The sequence below is a fragment of the Pipra filicauda genome, unplaced genomic scaffold (assembly GCF_003945595.2).
Source record: "Pipra filicauda isolate LSUMZ 115617 unplaced genomic scaffold, ASM394559v2 scaffold56_size3634133_pilon, whole genome shotgun sequence".
In the NCBI taxonomy this organism is placed as follows: domain Eukaryota; kingdom Metazoa; phylum Chordata; class Aves; order Passeriformes; family Pipridae; genus Pipra; species Pipra filicauda.
In genome coordinates this window covers 622,686-634,764 of record NW_024104720.1, presented here as the reverse complement: position 1 = coordinate 634,764, position 12,079 = coordinate 622,686, and the positions used below count along the sequence as shown (strand labels likewise).

General features: G+C 38.2%; 1 protein-coding gene across 3 annotated transcripts in view; it reads right to left on the bottom strand.

The window, feature by feature from the left end:
* Positions 1-12,079, bottom strand: part of LOC113998190 (dynein heavy chain 5, axonemal-like) — a 155,203-nt gene that overhangs the window by 19,186 nt on the left and 123,938 nt on the right. For all 3 annotated transcript variants that reach the window (XM_027740667.2, XM_027740693.2, XM_027740695.2), the window contains 3 exons: positions 11,539-11,660; positions 10,227-10,574; positions 4,532-4,720 (listed from right to left, as the gene is read on the bottom strand). In XM_027740667.2, coding sequence (XP_027596468.2) covers positions 4,532-4,720; positions 10,227-10,574; positions 11,539-11,660 — 659 coding nt within the window. The remainder of the gene's footprint in view (positions 1-4,531; positions 4,721-10,226; positions 10,575-11,538; positions 11,661-12,079) is intronic.

Below are 12,079 nucleotides of genomic sequence, written 5' to 3'. Positions count from 1 at the left end.
CAAGTGGTGCCAAGGACCCTTTCCCTGATGTACACAGTGAAATATGCAGAAAATAGCTTCAAATTAAAGTAACCCAAAAGGTGTGCTTCAGGGAATCTAAGGGACTTTAACCACTAATGGGCATTGAGCTGACAGGCCCAGACTAGAGTTAGAGCAAGGCAAATTCCTCTATTAAACATCTAATGAAGGCCTGGGGTCCTCAGATGAACTCTTCTTTCCATGCAATACTTGCTAATGTCACAGCCGTAGCGGACATTACGGCAAAATCAATACTACAAAAAATATTTAAGGAAAAAGCCCCTTGCTACTTGTTATTCCCTAGAAAGCTGTTTTTCAAGCTGCAAGGATCATTTTCATTGTAAACTTCTTTGTGTGACAGGCTGACATTTATTCTTGCATCTGTCTTCACTCACGTGGACTGACTGGACCTAATCATTTTACCACTAATCTCTCTGTTACCTGTGAGGCGAGACCCAGAAGCAAAGAAGGCCATGAAAGCAGAATTCTTACTTAGAGAAAAATGAGGACAGTTTTAGGTCGGGAGGAAAGTTTGTTTTGCTTTTCCATCACCTGTGTCAAACTGCAGTCTGAGAAAGCATGCAAAGGTGACTCATTTTGTTTATAGTCTTTTGGGTAAGTTACTTGACTGGTGAGAAGCATTACAAGAGCACAACAAAGGAAGAAGCATATATCATGGGGTAAAACTGTTGCCCTGTTTTGAAAGTTGTTGATACCGAAGTCATTGCCAAAGGCTAATAACTGAGAAATGAAGGCCTCTCTGTGACAGCCTGAATTTTCTCTGGATCCACAATGTATCAAGAGAAAATACAATCCAGAGCTCTGAATGTCAGCAAATAATTGGTTTCAGTACCATCTGTCCCTAACCTGGTCTGTTGGGGTTTTAGCTCTGAGCAAATTCACTCCATACCTTCTAAAGGGAGCCACAAGAACGGATCAAAGGTAGCAAAGGCACCTACCACTTTCCCCAAAGAGAATTTGCTTTTAATCACCTTCATTTGTTTCATAGATTTTTTCTTCCTTTTTCTCTACTGATAGTATCTCTATACCTGGGTTTTCAAAGACTAACACATCATGGCATTACTGGAGAACAGTATTCTTCTGAAAACAAACCCAAGATGCACTACTAGGACTAAAGAATGTTTCTCTTTTTACTGCTCTTATTCAATGAGGCATGCATAGAAACTCTTTTTCTGACACATTCCCTCAGTCTCTTACAATTTAGGATATTAGTTTTATTTGTTTCAGAATTGCTAAACTGATCTAGTATGTAATAATGTCCTGAATGACCAAATGTCGACTTAAATTGACAAACAAAAGAATTCATCTCATTCCTTTTTTTTTTTTTCAGACATCACAGGAAGTAATTACACAATCCATTTCACTCCTTTCACTTGCAAGCATAATTTCATTTGCCATATTATAGCTTATGCTAAATTCTATTGCTTCTTCCCTCAGAGAATATCTAAACTCTCCCTTATTTTCTGCTCTGACTAATGAAATTCTTGGTTATACGTTAGGGACCATAATATTATTTTTTTCCTTTGGGGATTTTAGATATCTGGTTTGGTGGTTTATAGTTTATGCAAACTTTCATTTTAAAATTTAGCTTTTTTTACAGCTCACTTCATCCCTCTCCACCCTTTCTAAGAGGTTCTAGATTAATGGAATGACAGTTCAGATAAGAAACACATTTGATAAGGATTTTTTTGCTTAATGTGTAGAGGTGGCCACACTCCTGGAACATTATCAACAGCAAAGATGTGGAACTGGGCAGTAATGGCAGAAAACAGCAATTCCCCTTCAACAAAGAAAGCATTTGTAAAGACCAAAACAAGTTCTAAGATCTAGGGAATGAGAGAAAGAGCAAATTCATTAGGCAAAATGAAGAAAGAAATATTGAAGAATCAGGAACTGGAAGAAACAATGTCAAATCTCATAACGCTGCAGAAGTAAAATCTGAAGTTGTAGTGCAGCTAAGACAGCCAAAGAGATATACAGAGGAACACATTACTAGCAATAATAAACTTCTGGAAAATAAGCAGAGGATGTTCTGTACATAGTCAGAGTAAAGGAATCACTATCATATTACAGAAACAGAGTGTAATTTTGGGACGTTTCTGTGGAAAAGTACCGTGTCGTCCATCAGTAATGTGGACTGAAGAAAAAGTGTGTAAATAGAGAGGTATGATTAATCAAAGTGAAGTGTAATTCACAGATCAAGATGCACAGAGCCTGAGAAAACTAGATATGACCAGAAAGAGGTGGTATCTACACACGCTGATAAGAGAATGAAGCAAATATCCTGAGCTCAGAATACATTTACAAGAAATACAGAAGGAAAAAGCAGATCCAACAGGATATCCTCTGTACAAACTCAAATCTCCTTAGCTGAATCGTAACAGAACAGCTGTCAAGCAAATTGAAGGCAAAAGAAGGCAAACTGAAGCTCACAGAAGATGTAAGAGAAGCTGTATAGAAGCAAAGAAATTCTAATTGATTGCTTAGAAGAAAATAAAACCCTGCATGTATGATTGGCAGATCACGAGAAAAGATAAAAGCTTGTCATACTTCTTGATGATGAGAGCAAAAGAACAATGAAAACAGTTGTTGGTGATTTTTTTAATTCAATCACATGGAAAAGTATGTATTATACCCAAATACAGCAGTAAAATAGAGACAAGTTAAGGGTGAAGTTGAATGTCCAAAATAAACCTTTCAGACTCTTTGCCCTTAACTACAGCCCCTGGCTCCATAACTGGTTATCTCCAAAGCTAAGACACTTGAGAAAGTGACTGAAAAGGGGAGGTCTGCTCTATGTGTGGTTTTTGAGCATAATCGAGTGAATAACCAAGAAGGAATGAGAGCAAATGAGACAAAGATTAAATGGAAGAAATGCCAGAGAAAAAGGTATTTGTTCAAATCATTTTGAAATGAAATTTGAATTAAACAAGTATATATTTTACATGACTAAAAGGCACTGTCCAAGTTTCCCAGGGGTAAGACCTGAGGTTAAGACTACCCTCTGGTTACAATATAAAGCACAGTGAGTATTATTGATGTTTTCTAAGTACTAAAAATTCTTCAGGAGGAAAAGAGTTGTCGGCTTAGGGAATAAAGAAATACTCCTTTGGAAGATTTACCATATATATTGAAAAAAATTAGCTCAATACACATATTACACATGGCAAAAGCACATGTGCTACTCAGGCATTCAGTATTTTACTGCTACTGGAAACAGAAAAAAAATAAATTTAAGGAGCTGAATGAAACTAGAGGAATCTAGCTCCATAAAAGTCTTTACTCTGATAGGAAGGATAAGGGAAGAAGACTGAGAACAATCCGAGGTCTAAATCATAGGTGTAGATCCAAGGTGGAAATTATTACATTTATTAAATCAGTAATTAAGGATTAATAATTATTACACTTACTAGATTTCATTTTATTTGCTATTTCTAATATATATTTACTATTAAATAATAATAGGAAAACTAGAAAACGGACTCCATTCTTAATCAAATTCTACAAATAAATTAGAGAATCATTCAATAATGACAAAAAGACAGACATAAGCAGGAATAGATGGAAAAATAACAATATGGAGATAGATGTAAGGAAATCTCACCAAAAAAAGTTGCAGACTGTAAGTAGCTTGCCACAGGGGAATGAAAAGAGAAGTTCTGAGTTGAATTATGTCAGTACATATGTGGCTATTTATACAAGACATATTAAATCTTAGATGAATAGTAGAACAGAAGACAGGAAATATTGCCAGGGCACCAAGATTATTAGTTGTTACCGAAGTGGACATTCTAAGTTGGCCAGAGGAGAAAATAAAGCATGTGTAATAAGTTGCAATACTGCATACTGAACACTCTGCAAGCTTGAACTGCAAGCAGGGGGGAAAAAAGCACTATTAGTGCAAAACAAAATTGTAAAGAATAAAATCATGGAAATGAGAGGGTTTCAACATTTACTGTTCATGAAACACTTGGCAAGACAGCAGATCCTGCTTACAAACCTATGCAAGTCTTTATGCTGGATTTTTTCCACTTAATGAGAGTGTTAATTAAAAATGCAAGAAAATATGGACAAATATCTCCTTATGGTTTAAACTCCAAAAAATCTGTGGCATGAAAGGTCAGTGATAAAATCCATTCTTCATCATTGTGGTATAATAGAAGCAGGTAAATTGAATGCTGTACCCACCATAGGATCACCAGTCCACAGGAAGAGGCACCGAGGTCCTTCTGTAAGCTACTGAGGAAGGCAAGAACTTTCTAAACTCTTTAATGGCTCTTCGGAGTTAATGTGACTAAGTGGACTATGGCATTGGAAATATATGTTTCTGATATAGGAATATTTTAGATAATACACCAAGACAGTCTTACAAAACACAATGCATAATTTTAAGAGCTTTTTAGAACACGTCAGTTAAATTTAAGAAGCACGATAAAACTCGTAAAACATAAACATACATACATGCATACATGTATTATAAAGTAGCACATACCTCATGAGGGTTATAATCTGGAGGCAACTTCTCTAACATCTCATCAGCAAGACGCTGTACCACTGCTTCTCGGGTTTCCCCTCCTCCACTACTGCTGTCTTTGGGCTGGATGCTCACTATTGTCCTTAATGTCTCATTAGCCAGATTGGTCTGGTAAGTTATATCAGCATTGCGGTGAAGTCCAAATACCTTAAAGTAAAAGGGTAAAAAAATAGGGGGGAAAAAAGTGATTTTTCTTCTAGAAGTATATACATGAAAGAATGCATGAAAATGGATAAACAAGGAAGAAAATTCTCAGCTCCATAAAACAACAGATATGAACAAGTCAGTGGAAGTGCATCCATTTAACTGGCTGAGGACCAAATTACATGAAACATTAACATAGGCTGCATATACATTAGCATTTTAATTCATATCAGTGGAGGGTTTTTTTAAACTAATCTTTTGATTATCTTCACATTGATCATGCTGTGAAGTACTAGCAGTACTCCAGATTCCTTTCCAGTGGTTCAGACTAGAGCTTGTTGGAAACATGCCATATGTGGAGACTGACCCCTTACCACTAGTTCTTTGTCCCTACAGGTCTATTGCTGTTGTATCAGTTCAAGTAGATGTCTCTAATAATCAAACCAGTTGACATTTCTAACATGTTTCATTTAATTCAGTTTCTGAGGCTTATAAGCATGTAGCATGGTGCCATATATAAAGTACCTAAAGATGGTGATATATTTTGGATATTTTATGGTTTAACTATTTTGGTTGAAGATTCCCCCTCCTTATTCTTCTGCTGAAATTGAATTATTTTATTTCAGATACAGTTAGCACAGAATTACTGCAGAGCTGCCCTTTGTCTGAATGATAATAGCTTTCTCAGAAACTTCCACTGAAATATCAGTAAGTCTATAATTGTCAGATTGACAACTGCAACTCTTCTCCAGGAGGAATTGTATGTACTGTGACTTATTTCACAAGCCCTCATTTAATTATAGCTAGTAACTATCTTTTAGAAACTTCGAACCACTGATCCTACAATGAGGAAGGCTTGTCCTCAAACTGAGCATGAAAACCAAGCAATCTTCTGTTCTCGCATTTTTTAGGTTTTCGTATTTTACATTAGAAATGGTACATTACAAAAAGACACTTCTGGAAACCAGTATTTACATACTTTGAGAACAGAAGAAAAAGTGCAATGTAATACTGTTATACTTGCAAATCTAGGAACTCAGAGACCAGTGGTTGCACTGGTGCCAAAGCCAGCAAAGCTGCACTGATTTAGACCCGTTGGGGATCTTATCTTTATAACAGCACAAAGAACACAGTACAGACCTAATACCACGTGTGAGAGAAGGTGTGACTATAATTAGTATGCCATTAGATTCAAGATAGGATTTAATGCTTTACACATAGTGGTTTACTTATGCTGAATATGAGTGGTTTACTCATACTGAGCTGTAAAAAGTGAAAATACCAATGCACTTTATTACACTCGTATTCTATATGGAAGGAAATACACATTTGAAGATACACTCTTCTGCTTTTGCTCTTGCACATTAAGGGCTTATTTGTTTGGTTTTGCTCTAGCAGATTTTGTGGCAATGTTATAACCCAAGTAAGAAACATGAAGAATATCTGCTATTGTAAATGTAAATTGGAGTGCTGGTCCAAGGGCTAACAACTACTGGTGTAATATTAACAAAGACAGGGCTGTTACATGGGAGACAACTCTGGTTATGCGATTTTATGCAAGTGATGTATGAAGAAATAAGAACAAAGAAACCAGTGGGTGGAGCAGTGTTCTGCATGTCCTGTATATTAATCAAGAAGCCAAATTTTATTCTTTTTGATTCAAAATCTCTGGAAATTTAGATTAAAAAGAGGATGTTGGATTCTGTCTTTCATGGCTTTTTAGCCTTATATATCCTCAAACCCAGTTGCTAAATCTCTACACTCCTCTGAAATCAAAGTAATTTTCAAGGAGTTGCTGAGTTGGGTTCACCCTGGCTGGATGCTCTATCATCCCCTTCTCAACTGGACAGGGCAGAGACAATATAACACAAGGTTCATGGTCTGAGATAAGGACTGGGAGAGATCAATCATCAGTAACAGTCATAGGCAAAACAGACTCAACTTGGAGAAATTAACTGAATTTATTACCAATCAAATCAAAGTAGGATTATGAGAAATAAAACCGAATCCTAAAAACACCTTTCCCCCCCCCATTCCCTTCATTACGGACTTAATTTCATTCCCAAATCCTTTATCTTCTCCCTCCCACAGTGGCATAGGGAGATGGGGAATGGGGAACAAGGGTTGTGGTGAGTTCATCAGACATTGTCGTGGACTCCTTCCTCCTCAGGGAGAGGACTCCTCATACTCTTCCCCTGCTCCAGTTTGGAATGCCTCCCACACAAGACAGTCCTCCATGAACTTCTCCAATGTTAGTCCTTCCCATGGGCTGAAGTTCTTCATGAACTGCTCCACAGTGGATCCTTCCAGGGGGCGCAGTCCTTCAGGAACAGAGTGCTCCAGCATGGGTCACCCTTGGGGTCCCAAGTCCTGCCAGCAAATCTGCTCTAGTGTGGACTGCTCTCTCCAGGGGGCTACAGGTCCTGCCAGGAACCTGTTCCATCACGGACTTTCCACAGGATCACATTCTGTTTCAGACATCCACCTGCTCCAGCATGGGCTCCTCCATAGGCTGCAGATGGATTTCTCCTCCATCATGGACATCCATGGGCTGGAGGGGGACAACTGCCTCACCATGGGCTGCACCATGGGCTACAGGAGAATCTCTGCTCCAGCACCTGGAACACCTCCTGCCCCTCCTTCTTCACTGATCTTGGTGACTGCAGAGCTGTTTCTGGCACATATTCTCACTCCTCTCTCTGGCTAAATGTTCACGTGCAGGTTTTTATCCTTCTTAAATACATTATCCCAGAGGCACTACCACCATTGCTGATGGGCTCAGCCTTGGCCAGCAGTGGGTCCATCTTCAAGCCATCTGGCATTGGCTCTGTCAGATATGGGGGAAGCTTCTGGCAGCTTCTCATAGAAGCCATCCCTGTAGCCCCCCACTACTGAAATTTTGCCCCACAAACCCAATACTCGAGTTTCACAGCCCTCTTCAGAAGTCAGTGTTCATTCTGCTCAGAGGACAAAATTTCATCAGAAGAGCAAGGACACAGCAAGCAGACCACTTCAGTCTTCATTTCTTAACCAAAATTGGAAAGGGGAGGAAACAAAGATACACTGGTTAGACTAGCACAATATCCTTTCTGAAATGAAGAAGACTGGGAGATTAAAAGGTTAAAAGTTTTCATGAGCAATTTTGACAGATTTTGGAATGACAGAAGAAAGTCACAGCTTGCTTCCTAAGGAGTAAAAATGTGAAGGATAAAAAGATGTTTGCATTCCCGGACTTGCTCCTATTTACATAGAAGCCAAAGGTAAAATTCCCCTACCTCAAACCATACACACAGATTTTTTACTGGTATCAAAACACTTCAAAAATACATTACAGCATTGTGAGATAGGTCCCCTAGTGCTTAGAAAAGCAGATCCATGAAAGTAGCACCTGAAATCTCATAGAGCCAAGGTTCATACACTGATAGGAACCACTTTATGAGGTGGGCTCAAATGGATCCCACTGGTGCATTATCATGTCTGCTTTTACCCTCACTTGGAAAAGGTGCATCATTGCACACACAAATACCTTTACGTTCTCCTTTCACTACCTTCAGAGATTCAGAACTTTTCATGCTTAGTTTATGACCTTGGAAACTTCTCACTCTCTCAGCCAGGATATTATCAGTAACCGAAAATCAGTTTTTTCTGTTCAGTTCAGTCTATTTAATTTTAATAGAACTTATTTCCAATGGCATTTATCAGCTTAATAGAAATGAGACAGAAATCCAGAGCATTTACTTCTGTTTCAATTTTCCAGAGAATTCACTTCTACTTCAATTTTAACTTCATCATGTGTGTCTGTACTAGAGGGAGCAGAAAGTAGTCCATCCTCCAATCACTGTGACCACTGTGGTATACACGTTGAGTCATGTAAAAGTGGTTGCAACCAGGAGCCTGCAGCCTATCCCATCAATTCATGGCAGCATCTCTATCCTTCTGTTGTAAAAATGGAATAATCTCCCAATTATAACTTGCAAAATGAGACCATAGGGCTTTTTTACTTTTATTATTTCTCAGTTTTTATGCCTGCTCAATCCTATATGGAGCTGTGAAACCATAAAGTAATTTGGTTTCGTAGGGATCTCTGAGGGTCATCTAATCCAAAGCACCTGCTGAAGCAGGGTCAGCTGGAGCAGGCTGTCCAGACAGTGTCCAGTTGGGATTTCGATGCCTACAAAGACTGAGACTCCACAACCTCTCTGGGCAAACTCTTCCAGTGATTGACCACCTTCATTGCAAAAAAGTGCGCTCTTGTTCTCAGATGGAATTTTCTGTTGCTTCACTTATGCCCATTGCCTCTTGTCCTTTCACTGGGTATTATCAAAAAGACTCTGGCTCCATCTTTACACCATTCCAACAGGATTTTATACACATTGATAAGATCCCACCTGAGCATCCTCTTCTCCAGGCTAAAGAGTTCCTGGTCTCTCAGCCTTTCCTCATATGGCAGATACATGTCATATAACACTTATCTAACACACACATTGTCAGCTTGTCTATGAAGTTGTTTTTGGGGGTAAGGCCAAGGGTCTTACTAAAGCTGAGTTAAAAAATATCCACAGCTCTTCCCTAATCAACCAAGCAGGTCATTTCCTTGTAGAAGACCAACAGGTTGTTTAAGCATAATTTCTCCTTCACAAATCCATGTTGGCTACTCTCAGTCATGTGCTTGTCCTTCATATGTTTGGAAATGCTTTGCAAGAGGATTTTCTCCAGCACTTTCTCAGGGACTGAGGTGAGGTTGACCAGCCTGTAGTTCCCCAGTTCTTTCTTCATTGCTTCTTGAAGATTAGACTGGTATTTGCTATCTTTCATTCTTCAGGAATCTCTTTAAATCACCATCACCACATAAAAGTATTCAGTAAAACCTGAACATGACATCACTCAGCTGCCTCAGCACTCATGGGTGCTACCCATCAGGTACCATCAACTGATGTTGATTTTGTTTGAACTGATGTTCATTTTGTTTCCATGTTCCCCAGTCTGGTTCTCTACCACCAGGGCTAAGTTTCTTGTTCTGGACCTTTCATCTCATGAGTCTGGGATTCCTGGAGTCCAGTGTTACTGGTAAAGACAAAGGCCAAGAAGGCATTTAACCTTTTCCATATTTCTCAGAAGTTCTCCTGCCCCATTCAGCAATGGTCCCACATTTTCCCTTCTCATCTTTTTGTTGTTTTTGTAAAATCCATTTATCTGTGCCAGGAAGTTGTCATGAATGCACTCAAGATATCTCCTATGGCGCTTGAACCCTGCTGTACCACTCTTCCAGCAGATAATTAGGGTTGTTAAAAGTCCTCCGTGATGGGACCAGGGCCTGTGAATATGAGACTTCTTCCAATTCTTTGAAGAAGGCCTCATCTACCTCTTCCTGGTCAGCAGAGCTGCACTGAATACCCACTATAATGATCGGTGTGCTAATCTCAACCTAAACACACATGGTTCCGAAAAATATACCTGATTAAGTTATTTATTTGACAAAAGTTCCCTTTAATATATTAAAATATTTTACCTCTGGTGTATCAATCACTGGCAATTGCTCTATGTACTGGAGGTAGTCTTCAACTGTTTTCCCTTTTGGAATAATATAATCTTTGTAGAAACAAAATTTTTCACTAAACATATGCTCTCCAAACCACACTCTTGCATAGGTATTCAGCAGTGCTTTGTCAAAGTCATCAGTGACACGGCCACCATACTGTACTTCTCCCAGCATATAGCGGACACAGCTCCAGTTCACTCCATGTTTAATATCCACATCACTCAAATGATTCTGAATGAATTGCACACTGGCTGTGAAGTCTGCCTGATTAAATTCATAAGGAATGTTCCAGCCCAGTGGACCAAACTTTCGCCTTTCCTGTAAAATAGATAAAGATAAAAGACTGATTGATAGTAATTCTGAAGAAAACTTAAATGCAGAAGAATATATGAAATATGCTACTGTTTGAGGAAAGGGTGTCCAAACTCATTAGCCATGATCATTGCCTAGCGTCCTCCTATGGAGTAGATATATGGAGTAGATATATTCATATCACTGCTGCCTCTGCATGGTGCAGATGCCCAGTTGGAAAAACTATCTCTTGGTGAATCATTTACAGATTCAGCTGGCAGTATGCAGGTCTTAGGGAAAAATCTGGTAATTAAAAATTTTTAATTTTCACCAAGAAAGAAGTAATGGGCCAAAGAAAAGCACACGACAGGCTTCCATTGGACCACATTGTATCACTGCATGGATACCATAGACCTAAATTAGCTAGGCTCCATATATAAATTAAGGATACTGCAAAATCTATCAATAGAATGATGAAAAGTTGTGGTTAATCTATAAAGCATTTTCTTTAATAAAATTCCTGAAAGTCAAGACCCAAAGTCTTCTTCCACTTACATCTCCTCCTACAGGTTTCAGAGTAGAAAGGACTTACACTCACCCTCTTAGACCTTTTCACTGTGAATGCAGCAGTTTAGGATTATGGTTTTCCAAACCGACCTGTAAGTTTCTTTAATGTGCTTTAATGATTTCAAATATTAGTAAAAAACCAGTTAGTTGAAAGACATCACACAGTCATGCCCCAAGACTTTAACAGAAGAATACTCTAATTGATCACTTGTTGATTGCCCTTTTTTCCCTCTGAAACACCATCTCTGTTGGAGGTACAAGACCAACATGAGTAGAATTTTAAGTTCTAAAATAGTTGCAGTAATAGAGGTGTGTTAATTTACCAAGAGTGGGACTTCCCTTTAAACATGTTTTTCGTTTAATAACAAGGTTCATTAACAAATGAAACATAACTTTATGAGAGAAGAAAAATATATTTTTAAACCTGAACAGTTGAGTGAAGAAATGCTACAGCATATAGTAAAGGTTTCCACTGTGGCATTTTGCTCACTTCTAGCATATCCTGAGTAACAGCCGAGTATGTTCGTTTTAAGCCAGCTTTCACACCTAGAAAATAAATATAAAAATGGAATACATGAGAAAAAAATGTAAGAAACCCATAAGTCCAACATCTGTTAAGTATAATTCTCTATTCTGATTTACACTATCATCTTACTTAGGCCTTCAAATACTCTCTTAGAATCAATTATCTGTTCAGCTGGTCATAACAGGCAAACTTCAATAACATTTTGTTAGTCAGATAACACACGAAATTCAGTTCAGGAGTCTGAAAGAAATTAAAATTAAGTAATAGTATCCTAAATGTTACAAGTAACAACTGAAATATAAACATAACTATTCAGCAATTATATGGCAATCAGAAAGACACCTAATATAATATGAAATACAGCACTGAATATCCAAGAGTTTGTTTTGATATTTACTTAAAAAATGAGATTTTAGTTATACCTAAGATAATTTTATTT